Source organism: Pongo pygmaeus, chromosome 3 (genome assembly GCF_028885625.2).
Source record: "Pongo pygmaeus isolate AG05252 chromosome 3, NHGRI_mPonPyg2-v2.0_pri, whole genome shotgun sequence".
Lineage (NCBI taxonomy): Eukaryota > Metazoa > Chordata > Mammalia > Primates > Hominidae > Pongo > Pongo pygmaeus.
Window position 1 is genome coordinate 37,221,870 of NC_072376.2, and position 17,795 is coordinate 37,239,664.

A 17,795-nucleotide genomic window follows, 5' to 3' on the forward strand; every position below is an offset into this window, starting at 1 on the left:
TTCCTGAAAAGCTTAAATATTATTAATATGCTTTATGTCATAAATTTCAATTATTCATAGAATTTCATGGCCTTCTAATCAACCAAAATGGAAAACCCTTTTCAAGTATGTGCTGCTTTAAAAATATATTTTTGTCAGGGGAGATGTCTTTAGTTTTGTCCAACTTTTTTATTTTGAACAGTTTCAAACCTACAGAAATGTTGGAATAAGAATGCAGTGAATACCCACATACCCTTCACTTAGACCAAACTTTTTATGTAAAGAGCCAGATAGTAAATATTTTAGCATTTGCAGATGTGGTTTCTGTCGCCACTACTCAGCTCTGCTAATGTAGTAAGAAAGCAGCCGTATGCATAAAGGAATGGGCATGGCTGTGTTCCAGTAAAACTACATGAACCACAGTTTGTTGACCCCAATCCAGACTCAGCAATTGCTAACATTTTGCAATATTTGCTCTCTCACCATATATGTTATGTATTTGAGATTTTTCTGTACCATTTGAAAGACTCTGTGATACATCCTGACACATCATAAGACTTCATGATACTTCACTCCTGATATTTCAATGTGCATCTCTTAAGAACACTCTCTTAATATTAAGGCAAATAGATAATAATGATACTAGGCAGGGTTCCAGTGGACCAACAGAAGCAGTAGAATGTATCTATTAAGAGATTGTTTGCAAGGAATCAACTTGTGCAATTGATTGTGGGGGCCGGCTCGGCAAGTCTGAAATCCGCAGGGCAGGCTGTCCAGAAAGGGAGCCTGGAATTCTCGGGCATGGGTTAAAGTTACAGTCTACAGGTGGAATTCTTCAGGAAAACCTCAGTTCCATTCCTGATGCCTTTCAGATAGAATCTAGCCCATCCACATTGTCCAGGATAATCTCATTTACTTAAAATCAGCTGATTATAGATATTAATCACACCTACAAGATACCTTCGCAGCATCGCAACATTAGTGTTTGAATAACTGGAGACACTATCCTAGCCAAATTGACACCTAAATTCCCAAAAGTCCCCAAAATAGCTGCTTTCTCCCAATTTATAATCAAATCAAGAACACTGCATTGTATTTACTTGTCGTTTAGCTTCAATGTTTTTTCATGATGATTAGAGAAAAATGATACTTTCCTAAACATTCTGATCAAGAGATCCATCTAGATTTAGACTTTTCAGAAACAGGAATTCCTAACCCTGGCTTAAATGATTATAGGATGTGTCCTGTTATTTTTAAAGATGTTATGAAATATTCTCAAGCATTAATTGAACAAATGGAACGGTTATTGATTAGGATGGAGAATAGTAACACAAAATTTTTGTTTTAAGAATTGTTCCACTAAATCTTACACTGTGGTACTGATTTCTTTTTCACACATAAAATGCAATATCAAAAACATATCACTGTATACATGAATCATAATGTTAACTCATGTCATGATTAAGAAATAAACGAATAATAAATTAGTAATCAGTAAATTCACAGAGTTTTAGTTTTAAGTATACTTTAAAAAATGATTAGCTTATGTGCCTTCCTGAGAACTGTTATTTTCTTCAAAGCACATTTATGGAGAAGGAAAAGAAAACTGATATAGTTCATATGTACTTAAAAAGCATAATTACTTTATATGTTGCCAGTAGGGATAAAAATAATTATAATGATAGCTACATTTATTGAGGTCTTTGGGCCAGGTTCAGTGCTAATTGCTTTATATAATTTATTGCAATCTGTACAGCAACTCTCTTGAGAAGGTAAAGTCTTTATCCCAATTTTACAAATGAGGAATCTGGGCCTTAGAGAGGCCAAGCCACTTGCCCAAGGGCACTGAGCTAGTAAGTATAGAGCCAGAATTAATGTCTACAATGAAATGGATTGCTTTAGCTGTTACAGTACTATTTAGCTATTACAATGTTGAAATGATTTTAACTAATTATAGGGATTTCCATTAAAATAAACTGCATATATTAAAGATGGTATGAAGAGTATGAAGTAACGGAAAGTACAAAGGATTTAGTTTTTTAAATTTAGCTTTTTGGTATTAAGTACTTACAGTACTCACACTAGGCTACTTAAGATGCTGGTAACCTCTTCAACTGCAAGTCAGTTTTATCTGTTACTTATCTTTCAAATGTTTGTATATAAATGAGTGTTGCCCACAGCCCTGAAAACTGGGTTTTCTTAAAGGGATTTGTCTCCCCAGATTCTTGTTTATACTTTAGTTGTGACTCTTTGGTTCAAGAAATAGATTCATTATGATATGACCACAGGGATCCGATTTCTTGGTGTTTGACTCCTCAAACCCACCTGAAGGCTCCCTATTGCTGTTCATTCTAGGAAGGCTTTATAGACAAGGCTGAAGCTTAGGTGCCAGTAGTTTGAGGGCAGACATCATCATGAATGTCTGTATTCTGGGAGACTGAGGAGTTAACAGAGATGTTGTTTGTAAAAGTCTAGCAGGATTTAATGTCAACTGACATCATGAAAGCTTTCTCTACACCCTTAGGTACAAACATTACAGATCTTTTAGGGATGCTAGGCCAAAAATTGTGTTTCTTACAAAGTCTTATGAGAAAAGCAAAGGATAACTTTGTTTATAGTTCAGACGCTGGAAAAATCTTTGGGAAAAATAATGCGTATTGTCTCATGGGGTATTTTGTCTAAGTCAACAGATGTGTTCCATGCTTAAGTCTCTGGAGTTCTCTTTTTTTTCCTATTTAGCCCTCTTCTTAAGGTTATATTTTCATGTCACTTGGTCAATGGAGGGGAGCATTTAAACTGTGCTTTGGAATAATCCCTTGACCTCGATTTTTTTCCCCCTTATTTTCCAGTGATCCTGAGCAGCTGAAGAAGGAACTGAATGAACTGGTCAGTGCTATTGAAGAACATTTTTTCCAGCCACAGAAGTACAATCTGCAGCCAAAAGCAGACTAGAATAGTCCAGCCTTGGGTATACTTGCATTTACCTACAATTAAGCTGGGTTTAACTTGTTAAGCAATATTTTTAAGGGCCAAATGATTCAAAATATCACAGGTATTTATGTGTTTTACAAAGACCTACATTCCTCATTGTTTCATGTTTGACCTTTAAGGTGAAAAAAGAAAAATGGCCAAACCCAACAAACTAACATTCCTACTAAAAAGTTGAGCTTGGACATATTTTGAATTTTTGTAAGTGAAGATTTTTAAACTGACTAACTTAAAAAAATAGATTGTAATTGATGTGCCTTAATTTGCATAAATCATAAATGTATGTCCTCTCTGTAATTGTTTTAATGTGTGCTTGAAATATCCAGAAAACTTATGGAGTTAGTAAATTCTGGGCTGTCATATGTAGGATAGCCACTTTTTAGGTATATGTACATTTATATTTCTATCAATTCCTTATAAAATAAAATAATAGATCAAATGTTGTGTTCATGTTTGGGGAAAATATAATTTGCAGAAACCTATGAAGTAGAGCAAAAGATGCTTTAAAAAGATAAGTTTTTTTGAACTAAATTTTTTTTAGTTCTAATAATGCACATAGCATATTAGTACATCGTACATGTGCTAGGAAAAAACAGCTTCAGTGTCTTTGTTTAATGTGTTGAAACTTATATTTTTAAATCTTGAAAAACCAATTGTTTACTTGAAACTTGAAAGTAGCATATTTTTCTGTTTTTTGTTTGTTTGTTTGTATTAGCACAATTTAATGTGATTCCTGGTTTGGAGGCAGCAAGACCTATGAGCAAGAACTATTTACTTGACGCTCGTTTTTTTCTCTTGTTCTTGTGTGGTCTGAAATCTAAAACTAGACATTATGATAGATTTCCTATAAGCCAATTTCTAATAACAAATAGATTTATTATTTAATCTGTACCTTCTATCTTCTCATAATTCGTGGTCTTTCAGCCTTCCAAAATAACTCCAGTTGGGCACCCATTAGCTAGGATCAAACTTTCTTTATATACTTTATATATTTTACATTATTTCTGATTTTTAAAGCAAATGATTGCCATTATGATTACACTCAACCTAAATAGTTATGAACAGTTTCAGAACAATGAAAAATTACAATAGTATGTGATAGTATTGTAACTATTTTTCTGTTTTAGTCATATGTCGCTTATGTCCTACCAGAACTCTTAAATCTATAATATTCAATATATTCTACAAACTGCTCTATTGTAGAAGCCATATTTATGTTTATTTTATAATGTTTTCTAGTGTCAAGCTGTACTGTGGAGAAAAGAAATGTTAGATCTGTGTTCTGACTGCATTTTTTTTTGAGCACATACCCTTCACCCTCTCATGGAGTTTGTTTCTGGAAATACAAAGTTGATTATGACCCAATCCTGCTATGATGGAACTCAGTCTAATTGGAGGGCTAATAAGTAACAGCAATACTTACAAATTCTATCATAGTGTTTTTTACAAGTATTCAGCGTTCAGAAATCTGAGGGAGGGATTCATGCTGCTCAAAGAAAGCCTCATAGATGAGGTGCTGAATGAGATGCTTCACCCTTAGGGATGAGGAGCAGCTGAAGATGGGAGAGAAAGCCTTCCAAGCAGAGAGCACAGCACGGACAAAACTGTGGAGGCTGTGGCAAGTGGGGGTGGGGGAAGCAAGGGGAGACGATGAAAACAGAAGCCAAGATGGAAACTTCAGAATGCATCCCACTTCTCTGCCACTCACATGAGCAGATGATTTCATTGGACCTAGAGGGGTTGCCCCCGAACTCTATTTGTCACCTGTATTTCTAAGAAATAGCTCACCATGGCTGTTCATTAGGTATTTCTCAACTTCTTCCTGTTAAGGGATGTAGGGTAGCCCACCTGCTGCATAAAGCTGGTGACAATAAGGCCACTGGGTTTTAATCTTAGCCTACTGTGAACCAGCTCTGTGACCTTGGTCACCTCTCAAAGTCTCAATTTTGGTCGTGTTTTAAAAAGACTTTAAAGGGCAGTTTTAATTTCAAAGCAAAATTGAGAGGAGGGTACAGAGAAATTCCATAAGCCCCCCTGCCCCCACACATATGTTGCTTCCCTCTATGTCAACAACCCCCACCAGAGTGATACATTTGGTATAATTGATTAACCTACACACGCCATTATCACTCAAACTATGGAGACAGGAAACAGATCATAGATTAGGAGGGAGGGATGAATAGGCAAAGCACAGAGGATTTTTAGGGCAATAAAAATACCCTGATACCACAGTGATGGATACATTTGTCCAAACCCATAGAATGTACAACACCAAGAGTGAACCCTAAAGTAAACTGTACACTGGGTGATAATTTTGTCATTTTTAAAATGAAGATATTGGCTAGGTATGGTGTCTCACCCCCGTAATCCCAGCCTTTTGGGAGGCAAAGATGGGAGGATCACTTGAACCCAGGAGTTCAATAGCAGCCTGGGCAACATAGTGAGACCTCATTTCTACAAAAAGTCAAAAAATTAGCTGGGTATGGTGGTGTGTTCCTGTGGTCCCAGCTACTTGGGAGGCTGAGGTGGGAGAATCACTTGAGCCTGGGAGGTTGAGGCTGCAGTGAGCTGTGATGCGCCACTGTACTCTAGACTGGGTGACAGAGTGAGATCCTGTCTCAAAAAAATAAGATATTTTACTAAATGGTCTCTGAGGTCATTTCATCCTACAGGTCTCTACATTATATGAAAATCCATAAAGGGCAATTATAGTAACAATAAATTATTGGGAATTCTCTTTAGCAGAATTCTTAGGTCACCCTCTTTTTTTTGTTGTTGTTGTTGGATAGAGTTACAGTCTTGTAGCCCAGGCTGGAGTGCAATGGCACCATCTAGGCTTGCTGCAACCTCCACCTCCCGCATTCAAGCGATTCTCTTGAGCTATAGGCATGCACCACCATGCCCAGCTAATCTTTTGGATTTTTAGTAGAAGCAGGGTTTTACCATGTTGCCCAGGCTGGTCTCGAACTCTTGACCTCAGGTGATCCACCCACCTCAGCCTCCCAAAGTGCTAGGATTACAGGTGCGAACCACCACGCCCAGCCAGGTCACCCTCTTTTAAGATGTAACACCTCAGATGGGAAAAATACTTTGTACGAAAGAAGGCAGGCTTGTGTTCCTATCTTGCTTTGCCTTGAAGCCTGAAGGGGATGAATGGGGACAAGCAAGACAGAAGCACATGGCATGCAGATGCTGGGAAAATGCTTTGCAGGGGCATGACGCGTAGTCACTGGCCTGTGATCAGGACTGAGAGCTGTCACAGCAGCCCACTCTGCCTTCTAATTGCTGAACTTAATTTGATTTGAGTGTAGAAGGGGCAGCCCATTTTTTCTCGGTGCCTTGGAAAGAACAGGCCCCAAGTTAAGTGTAGGAGACAGACTTGCAGGAGGAAATAACTATTTTTACTTTTCCTCTTTGTGGTCTCTGAAATAGCAGCTGTTCCTCTTTCCATTGGAGAACATTGGGAGTACTTCTCATTTATATATCTCATTGATTTTCCTCAATTGTGATGCTAGTAAGAGAAAGTATTGCTATTTCAATGACATTGGAATCCCACGTGGTTTTAAAAACAAATGCTTTAAGTGATGGGACGAATATGTGTGTCCTATTTTGAAGGGATTTTTGAAAGGATGGCCTGCATCTCAGTCATATTTATGATTTCTGCATCCTAAAAGACTATCTTCAAAGCTATTTGTGCATTCATTTAGGTGTTTACTGATTGGGTCATGTTGGACCCTATGAGGAGCCAGGCACTTTTCTGGATACTGGCAATAAACATGCAGTCCTGATCTAAAATATAGCCTAGCAAGAGAAATACTCGTGTACACAGATAATTCTAATATAGTATGCTGCATTGAAATAGTCAAGTATTTGAACTATGGGCAAGCAGTTCTGCCATGTCCCCTTCTGTGCTTGTCTATTTTAAGACTACTAAGTTCAAATTCCTAACCTTTGTGTTTAAAACCACATGGCTCTGGGAGGCTATTTGCATGTCATTCCCCTGGGTTATCCCTTTGTTCCATTCTTGCTACAAGCATATTTGTGTAGAGTAACTCAACCATTGAAAGCAAGATGTGCACTCTTAGGCAGATAACAATCAAAGTTTAAAATAACATCACTTCTTCTATAGACTTCTCCATGCACACAAAGCATAGTGACTACTCAAATTAATTGGAGGAGAAAGAATACTGGAGAGGTGAGGCCCTCCAACACCATGGTGCTCATGCTCAAGGTAATCAGGATGGAGAACAGTATTGGAGAATCTGGTGTTTTCCCACCTGGCTCCCTTGTGTGGATTCTTGTTGAGAAGCAGAGCTGTCAGCCACCTCCTGCTTGAGTCCAGTGAAGGCCACTTTAGTGTTTGGCCCAAACCCGGTGTGGAATGAAGTTGGGCACACAGACCAAAGAGCCAGCTTCAGGTCTAAATAGCTTTTGAAACCATTTCAAAATAGCATTGCGCAACTTCCAAAGGGAAGTTAGGGTTGCAAGTTACAGAGATGACAGAGCCCGATTATGTCCTTAAAATACACTGTTCTGAACTATTTCACCTTAACTGGAAAAAGACAGTTTTTTTTGTTTTTGTTTTTGTTTTTTGAGACAGAGTCTCACTCTGTCGCCCAGGCTGGAGTGCAGTGACACGATCTCGGCTCGCTGCCAGTTCCGCCTCCCAGGCTCACGCCATTCTCCTCCCTCAGCCTCCCAAGTAGCTGGGACTACAGGCAGCCACCACCATGCCCAGCTAATTTTTTGTATTTTTAGTAGAGATGGGATTTCACCGTGTTAGCCAGGATGGTCTCAATCTCCTGACCTCATGATCCGCCCGCCTCGGCCTCCCGAAGTCCTAGGATTACAGGCGTGAGCCACTGACTTTTTTAAAATCTCTAGGTGGCAAGAGTGAAATGGAGCTCCATTTCTGAGAGGTGTTTATTGGTTTTCTAAAACAAAAGTAAACTGTAGATGGGAGCTTAGGCTAATTATCTCCTTTATGAGCTCAACAGGCTTTCTTTTTTTCCTTTCCTAGCTGGTTCATTCCCTATGGTGTAAGGGTATCTCTGCCCCCTGAACGCTGCTTTATGTTTGTGGCTTTCATTATCCTAAGTGCAGAACTACAAACGTCTCTGCCAAGCTCCATCCTCGTATCACCATTTCCCTACTTGGACTTTCCCACTCGGAAGTCCTCAAATTGCTTTAAATGTAGTCTGGCCTCAAGTTAGGTTTTTCCCACTCAGTTCCCCGCCTCCCTACCCTGCAATCTGCTCTGTACGTTGACACTTCAAAACACCTGCCCAGGACCTTTGGTGATTTTTCACTTGTCTTTTTCTTCTGAGAATGTATTCTTGCTTATCCTTTTTATGGAGAATGTCAAACTTATACAAACAATAGTACAATGGACACCGAAGTAGCCATCACCCAGCTGTAGCGAAACTCAATTCATGACCAATCTAGTTTCATCTGTATATTCCTTGCTCCCCATCTTTCCACTGGGCAATTCTGGAGCAAATCCCAGGCCTGTCATTGTATCTGTAAGTATTTCAGTATTTATATCAGTAAATATTTCAGTATATATAAAAGATCGGGACTTGTTTACACACACTGATAGAGGCAAGAGGCAGGCAAATGCCTAGGCAGATAGGGGCAGGTTCCCAGTGAAACCCAACCTTCAAGCTGGAAACTGTCCCTGGTAAATCCTCAGACGATTGAGAACCCGCCTTCCCATTTGACGTGCTTTCCTCTGATTGATCCCTGTCTTTCACCTATTTTACATGTACCTACTTTTGCCCCTACACTGTTGTGCCCACCTTTGAGTAGAGTCTTCGTTTTGATCTTTTTTGCATACTCACAAACCAATCAGCACACACTCTGTATTCTGGGCCCATGAAAAAGCCCTGGGCTCAGCTATATTGGGGGAAACTTTCCTGTCTTCAGATAGGAGAATCACCCCGCACATCTGCTCTTTTTCCTGAGAGCTTTCCTTTCGCTTAATACATTCTACTCCACTCACTCTTCGATGTCTGCGTGCCTAATTCTTCCTGATGGTAAGACAAGAACCCAGATGCAGCTGAGTGAAGAAGCAAAAATCCTGCATCAACACAACCGTACTACCATTGTCACTCCTAAAAAAGTTGACAATTCCTTAATATCAATTATTCCATCAGTGTACAAATTTCTCCATTTGTCTCATACGTTTTGTTTACACTTTGCTTGAATCAGGATTCAAATAACATCCACTCATTGCATTTGATGGATAGCCTCTGAAATCTCTTTCAGGCTAAACATTTCTTCATCTCTTTAATTTTTCTTGTAATTTATTCCAAACTACCAAATCATTTGTCCTTCGGAGTTTCCTGCATTTTGCATTTTGTGGTTGTCTCCTCATGGTGTGTTTAACATGTTTCCATGTGCCCTGGATCTCCTGTGAACTAGTACAACTAAATCAAGAAGCATGATCTGATTCAGGTTTGATTTTTTTTTTTTTTTCGCAAAAATACTTGATGGGAGCAGAGGAGGGTGGCACTCCCACCATCTAGTTGTTTTCAAAGTGCCAAGGATCAGTTATCAGTGGCCAATGTACCCTCTCCTGCTTTGCCCTACATAATGAAAGGGCAATCAGGTCAATGGCAATGGGAATCAGTTAAAAAGAAAACATGAATCGATGTGTCCTGTGTCACTCACTCAGAATACTGTCAGACTGATGGAGGCAAGTCTCCCTCAGAAGCAGGCAGAAAGGACTGATGAGCTATTTGAGGCAGGCTTGGTAATTTACGTCAAGCTTGATGAACAAGTACTGAATGCTCTCATATAGCTCTGTGGGGTTTCAATGGTTCAAAGAAAGTGATTTGTCACACCTTAGGCTCTTAGAGATTTCTTTTCGCTGATTGTCTGTTCTAGAACAAAATACATTTCTGTGTGAGGTTATAAAGATCAGCAAACGAAGAAATGTGAGCAAATTGTGAGAATCCACGAAGAGATCTGATGAAGGCTTTGGTTGAGTGGATCAGCTGTGTGTTGGATGCAACCACAGGTCGGAGGAGACAGGGCAGTCTTCCTTCAGATGGTGTGTACTCTGGTATGCTGCCTGGAACTGGAACCATCACTTTTGTTGATAAGACACCAAGAGATTTAACTGAGGGTGAGTTTGTGCTGCTTTTGAGGATGGACTTGCTTGAGATCTGTATCGTATGACTAGTCTGAACAGAAAGTATGCATTTAGGATCTTCTGTGAAAGGACACTGCACTGTGTAATAGCCACGGAGTTTGCCCTGGAGTCTGCATTTCTGTGGCAAGCAACAGGCTGGAGCGATTCCACAATGTAAGACAAAGAAAAAGATTCCAAAAGACATCTGTGATGTTACACAGTTTTGTCCATGTTATTCTCTATCATCTATGTTCTATCGTCAACTTCTTTTTTCTTTTTCTTTTTTTTTGAGATGGGGTCTCGCTCTGTCACCAGGCTGGAGTGCAGTGGCGCGATCTCGGCTCACTGCAACCTCTGCCTCCCAGGTTCAAGTGATTCTCCTGCCTCAGCCTCCTGAGTAGCTGGGACTACAGGCGCCCGCCACCATGCCCAGCTAATTTTTGTATTTTTAGCAGAGATGGGGTTTCACCATGGTGGCCAGGATGGTCTCGATCTCTTGACTTTGTGATCCACCTGCGTTGGCCTCCCAAAGTGCTGGGATTACAGGTGTGAGCCACCGGCACCTGGCCCTTTTTTTTTTTGAAACAAAGTCTCCCCCTTGTTACCTAGGCTGGAGTGCAATGGCTCGATCCCGGCTCACCGCAACCTCCACCTCCCGGGTTCAAGCAATTCTGCTGCCTCAGCCTCCCGAGTAGCTGAGATTACAGGCATATGCTACCACACCTGGCTAATTTTTGTATTTTTAGTAGAGACAGGATTTGGCCAGGCTGGTCTCGAACTCCTAGCCTCAGGTGAGCCACCCTTCTCGACCTCCCAAAGTGCCGGGATTACAGGCATGAGCCACCGCACCCAGCCTCTATCATAATTTCGTCTCTCTCATCGATAACAAAAATATTTGAGGCTTCTGCTTCTTTGAGAATTTCCAGTTAGCTGCACAAGCCAGAGCCTAGATAATGAGTGAAAATGTAAAATATTAGTGAAGTGGACTTCAAGTTGAATGGACTAACCCTGTGGACTAAAGAGACCCAGAACTTGTGGCTGACTATCCTTTTATTTGGGAGAATCTTGATTATCACAGTGATAAAATATTGAATATACCATTTCCTGAATTTAGAAAACTTGAAAGGATGAAGAAGTTGAAGTATTATGCATTTGCTCACAAGTGGGAGCATACTGTATACACTGTTCTGCACTTTTCAGTCCCTTAGTTAAAAGATAGACATTTGTTTCCAATCTTTTGCTAATACAGTGTTGTGATGAATAACATTGTATATATGTCACTTTCATCCCATTTTTCCTAGAGGACAAATGCTATTTTAACAACTGAAATATCTTTTTGTTGTAGGATGGCATCTAATCCATGTGAGAACAATGTACAAATTGCTAAGTATTAATATCATTGGACAAACAAGCAAATTAGATTTCTAAACCACGTTTCATAATCTCCCCATTTAGTGTGTGCAGCTCTGTTTTAGAAAACTGATATCTTTTTGCTGCCTTGTTTCCTGATATTGACAGTAATATGTAAAAGAAAAGAATAATCAGTATCATTTCTAATATTTGCAAACCATATATCTGATAAGGGGTTAAAATCCAAAATATATAAGGAACTCATATAACTCAATAGCGAAAAAGAGTCAGACTTTAAAACAGGCAAAATTCATGAATGGAATTTTAAAATTTTTCATTGATACATAATATTTGTACATATTTATGGGGTATATATGATACTTTATAACATGCATACAATGTGTAATGATCAAGTCAGGATATTTAGGGTATCCGTTACCTAGAGTATTGATCATTTCTATGTGTTGGGAACATTTCTTCTTTTCTAGCTATTTTGAAATATACACTACATTGTTTTTAACTATAGTCACCCTACTTTGCTATCAAACACTGGAACTTATTCTCTCTATCTAACTGTATGTTTGTACAGTTAACCAACCTCTTTTGGTCCTCCACTGCCCCCACCCTTTCCAGCTTCTGGTATCTCTCATTCTACTCTCTACCTCTACGAGATCAACTTTTTTTTTTTGAGACGGAGTCTCGCTCTATCACCCAGGCTGGAGTGCAGTGGCGCAATCTCGGCTCACTGCAAGCTCTGCCTCCCGGGTTCACGCCATTCTCCTGCCTCAGCCTCCCAAGTAGCTGGGATTACAGGCACCCGCCACCACGCCCGGTTAATTTTTTGTATTTTTAGTAGAGACAGGGTTTCACCGTGTTAGCCAGGATGGTATCAATCTCCTGACCTCGGAGATCATCTTTATAAGCTACTATATATGAGTGAGATACATGCGATATTTGTCTTTCTGTGCCTGGCTTATTTCATTTAACATGACCTCCAGTTCCATTCATGTTGCTGCAAGTAACATAATTTCATTCTTTTTTGTGGTCAAATAATTGAATAGACATTTCTCCAGATACATACAAATGGCCAACAGCTATATGACAAGGTGCTCAGTGTCACTAACCATCAGCAAAACTCAAAACCACAATGAGGTATTATTTCACACCTGTTAGGGTGGTTATTATCAAAAAGACAAGAAGAGGTAACAAGTGTTGGTGAGAGTGTGAAGAAAAGGGAACCCTTGTACACTGTTGGTGGGAATATAAATTGGCACAGCCATTATGGAAAACAGTATGAAGCCTCCTCAAAAAATTAAAAATAGAATTACCATATGATCCAGGAATTCCACTTCTGGGTATATATTCGAAGAAAATGAAATTACTATCTTAAAGAGATATCTGCACTCCGTGTTCACTGTAGCATTATTCACAGCAGCCAAGACAGGGAAGCAACCTAAGTGCTGGTGAATGATGGATAGAGATACTGTGATATGCTATTCAGCCTTAAAAAAGAAGGAAATCAGCCGGGCGCGGTGGCTCATGCCTGTAATCCCAGCACTTTGGGAGGCCAAGGCGGGCGGATCACGAGGTCAGGAGATCGAGACCATCTTGGCTAACACGGGGAAACCCCGTCTCTACTGAAAATACAAAAAATTAGCCAGGCGTGGTGGCGGGCGCCTGTAGTCCCAGCTGAGGCTGAGACAGGAGAATGGCGTGAACCCGGGAGGCGGAGCTGGCAGTGAGCCGAGATCGCGCCACTGCACTCCAGCCTGGGCAACAGAGCGAGACTCCGTCTCAAAAAAAAGAACAACAAAAAAAGAGGGAAATCCTGCTATTTGTGACAACATGGATGAACCTGGAGGACATTATCCTAAGTGAAATAAGCCAGACACAGAAAGACAAATACTGCATGATCTCAAATGTGGAATCTAAAAAAAGTCAACCTCATAGAAGCAGAGAGTAGAACAGTGGTTACCAGAAGCTGGGCCATGAAGGGGTTGGGAAGATGTTGTTCAAAGGGTACACACTTTCACGTATAAGATGAACAAGTTCTGGGGGTCTAATGTACAACATGGCAACTATGGTTAACAATACTATATTGTATACTTGAAATTTGCTAACAGAGTAGCTCTCAAATGTTATCACACAAAATGGTAACTAGATACAGTGATCAGTGTGTGTTAACTGACTTGATTGTGGTAATCATTTCACAATGTATTTGTATAAAACTCATCACATTATATATCTTACATTTATACAATTTGTCAGTTATACCTCAATAAAGCTGCAAAGAAATACCATTTCTAGGTTGTGCCCATCAGAACCTGTAGGAGTTAAGATTTCAGCCTGAGTTTCAGTTTCAGTTCCAATACCACTACTTTCTAATACTGAACAAGTTTCCTAACATCTCTAAACTTTAATTTCTTCCTCTATAATGGGAATAAAATCAAATTGTTTTTTCAAAATCACTGTGAAAACCATTTTTGTTTCAGTTGCCTTAGATTATAGAGGACACTAATCAGTGATTAGGGAAAAATTTAAGATCATCAGTAGAAATGGATTCTCTACTGGTGAAAACACACAGGAGGTATTAGGCCACATAAAAGACATGCAGTTGTACTCATTATTGTTCCTGCCTACATAAAAGTTTGCTGGAGAAAAAATGAGACTCATACAGGAAGTATTGCAAGACAATATTAGATAATTCTTTTATAATCTTAAAGTGGGAAAGGCTTTCTAACTATGACTCAAGTTATTTTTTTAAAGACTGAAAAATTCGCCTACATTCAATAAAATCCTCTGCAACAAACTAGGAAAAAATATTTGCAACTATGTCACAAAGGGCTTATCTCCCTAATGTAAAAGGAGACCCTAGATATCAATGCCAAAAAAAAAGAGTAATAACCTAATAGAAAAAGAGTCTAATGAGATTCAAAGATAGTTTACAGAAAAAGAAACACAAATGACTGTTAAATATATATATATATATTTTACGTGCCCAAGAGAGTATTTTTACCCCTCTGTTTCCTGTGCCATTTAAGTTGTATACTCAATTCCAATTCTTTCTGTGATTACTCTTAAAATCTTAACATCTATACTTGCTGGATCAAGTCTAAAGTTGTTATCTCTAGCCTCCACCCAAACAATACAGGAAATTTAATTTTTTCTTAGATAATACATTCAAGTGGCATAAAGTTCAAAAGGTGCAAAGGGTAAACAGTGAAAAAAGTCGAGCGCATCCCTAGTGCAGCCACCTAGTTCCCATGCACTAAGGCATCCATCTTTGCCAGTTTCATGTGTATTCTTCCAGAGATCTTATATGTAAAACAATTATATGATGAATTATTTTGGCTTGATTTCTTTTATCCAAGTGGTAGGACACTGTACACACTGTTCTTCACTCTAGTTGTTTAACCTAGCAATTGTGAAATCATGTTTGATGTTTGCAATGATTCACTTTCTCCTCCTGTGTAGATGGAGTGTATGAGAAATTCATGTTCATTGTTATAACCCACTGAGAGTTTGCAGTTGTTAATGCAGAAAATCTAACTCATATAGAAATACATTTATTGTATATCGTACTCAAAAATATATTTTGTTGTTTTTAATAGCTAAATGGCATTCCAATATATGGGTGTAATATAATCTATTTAATCTGTTCCCTTGTTGATGAATATTGAGGTTGGTTCTAATTTATGCTGTTTCAAACAATGCTGCAGTGAATAGACTTGCCATGCATCATTTCACAGCTCTCTCTGTCTCTCTCTCTGTTTGAGTGTGTGTGTGTGCGTGTGTGTGTGTGCACATGCATGCATGCAGGATAATCCAAAAACCCTTCAAAATTATTTAAAAAATTTTGAGATGGGGTTTCGTTCTGTCACACAAGCTGGAGTGCAAAGGCATGATCACAGCTTACTGCAGCCTCTACCTCCGAAACTCAAGCAATCCTCTCACCTCAGCCTCCCAAGTAGCTGGGACTACGTGCGCACACCACTACATCTGGCTTATTTTTGTATTTTGTTGCTCAGGCTGGTCTCAAATTCCTGGGCTCAAGCGACCCTTCCACCTTGGCCTCCCGAAGTGCTGGGACTACAGGCATGAGCCACTGCACCTGGCCTATAATTACAATTTTTGAAGGTTAATGCTTATGTAGATTCACCAACCTGTTGATGTTGTTTTAATCTTGGTCTGAAAATGTCTTTAGTCACCTAATAATAGTTCTGTTAGGTAAACGACCTAAGTTGATGTTTATTTTCCATGGCATTTTGAAGTCACTATTGGATAACATTCTGGACTTTCTTGTTTCTGACCAAAGTGGGCTGATAATCCAGCTGTTATACCTTTATAGGTAGTCTTTCTTTTTTTCTGATTACTTTTTTAAAAAGTATTTTTATTGATCTATAATATACATATAATAAAGTGCACAAAATCCAGCATGTACAGCTCAGTGACTTTTTACATACTCATACAGCATGTAACCAGGAAGACATAAAACAATCTCAACATCTCAAAGGATACCCTATGCCTCTTCCCAGTTAGAACCCTCCCCTTAATCACCAGAAATAACTGCTATTCTGACAGCTAACAGATAGATGTTTTGCCTGATCTTGAATTTCACATAAGTGAGGCTGTATCTTTTGATCACTGTGATTGCCTTTAAGACTTTATTCTTGGTGTTTTGCAGTTTTATTAGGTACATATTTATTGTTTTCCACTTCTTTATCTCTGTGCTACTTTCTTGGCAACTCCATCGGAGCAGTCTTCTAGTTTACTACTCTGTCTCTAGCTTTTTTTTTTTTTTTTTTTTTTTGAGATGGAATCTTGCTCCGTTGCCTAGCTGGAGTGCAGTGGCGCAATCTCGGCTCACTGCAACCTCCACCTCCTGGGTTCAAGCGATTCCTCTGCCTCAGCCACCCAAGTAGCTGGGACTATAGGCGTGCGCCACCATGCCCAGCTAATTTTTTGTATTTTAGTAGAAACAGGGTTTCACCATGTTGGCCAAGATGGTCTCGATCTCTTGACCTCAAGTGATCCGCCCGCCTCCACCTCTCAAAGTGCTGGGATTACAGGCGTGAGCCACTGCACCCAGCCTCTCTAGCTCTTTCTAATCTGCTAACTTTTCTTGGGAGTTTTGAATTTCAGTGACTTTTTACGAACTCCTAAAAGTTCTATTCACTTTCTTTTCAGATCTTCCTTTTCTTTTCTATTAGTGCCCAAATCCATTCTTATGGTTCCTGTTTTTGCTTTCAGTTTTTGAATAATTTCTAAATACTTCTTTTATTCTTTCAATTTGTTCTATAACCTAAAGTTCTTGAAATGTTATTTCTTGCAGTTTGGTGTGCATGTTGACTGCCCCTCAGAGTCAGTTATTTTCTAGTGTTTGTGAGCTTTCTTGTTTTTAATCTTTGGCGAGTTTTTTTGTTTGTTTGTTTAATTTGTGAGAGCTTTTCGTGCCCTACATTGCAGGAATGCTATTACAAAGCAATTTTGTCTTTGCTTCTGCAAGGTCCCAAGGGTTTTTCTGGTTTGTTTCTGTTGTTACTGTTATTGTTTTGTTTGCTTTTTAAAAACTTTTTGTTTTGTTTTGTGGTCTTTTTTAAACTGTTAAAATTGCTTTATACACCTACAATAACAATTATTAATTATAAGATACTATTTACATGTGGTTGTAAAGAACACATTTAAATAACATATATGTGAATTGAAATTATAAATTTATATTTAGCAACATAGTGCTACTTCAAACAACTATAAAAATTGATCTGTATATTCCTAAAGAAGAGTAAAGGGCCAAAACAGGCAAAATAATACAGGAAAAGAATAAATGTTAGGTGGCAGTTCTCCATTGGTCTCTTGTATTTCTGCACATCTTCTCAGCAGAGGCATTGACAGATTTGTGTGTGCGTGTGTGTGTGTGTGTGTGTGTGTTTCTGTACTATTTTTCAAGGATGTTTGTACAGAAAACAGCTTGGGAAGGTAGAAGTAGTGTCTCCCTCCAGGGCAATGGCAGATTTGTTTGATGTCCAGGATAATGAAAAAATGTCTTCCTCTTGGATAAAGGATCGGCAGATTTGCTAGCAAGTGTGGGGTTTCCTAAACTTGAGTTCTTCACTGTGATGTGTGTAGCATCCTCTTAGCCCTTCCATGTCACACATAGGACTTGGGTGCAAGGGTAAATGAGGTGAACATGAAGCTTATACTAATTGCTGTACTCGGAGCAATAAAATCATTTGCCTCTGACTCATCAGTCCCATATCTTTTTATTATATCCATGGCAGGCTAAATTGTTAGCTTGCAAGTGGAATAAATTATCAGACTCTTCAACATTCTTCACAATAAGAAG

General features: G+C 39.0%; 1 protein-coding gene across 3 annotated transcripts in view; it reads left to right on the top strand.

The window, feature by feature from the left end:
• Positions 1 to 3,406, top strand: part of PGM2 (phosphoglucomutase 2) — a 36,538-nt gene extending 33,132 nt beyond the window's left edge. For 2 of the 3 annotated variants that reach the window (XM_054485562.2, XM_054485563.2), the window contains one exon: positions 2,829 to 3,406. In XM_054485562.2, the coding sequence (XP_054341537.1) occupies positions 2,829 to 2,931 (103 nt within the window). In that variant the 3' untranslated portion in view covers positions 2,932 to 3,406. The remainder of the gene's footprint in view (positions 1 to 2,828) is intronic. The other variant, XR_008502161.2, reaches the window with a different exon arrangement.
• The last annotated feature ends 14,389 nt before the right edge of the window (positions 3,407 to 17,795 follow it).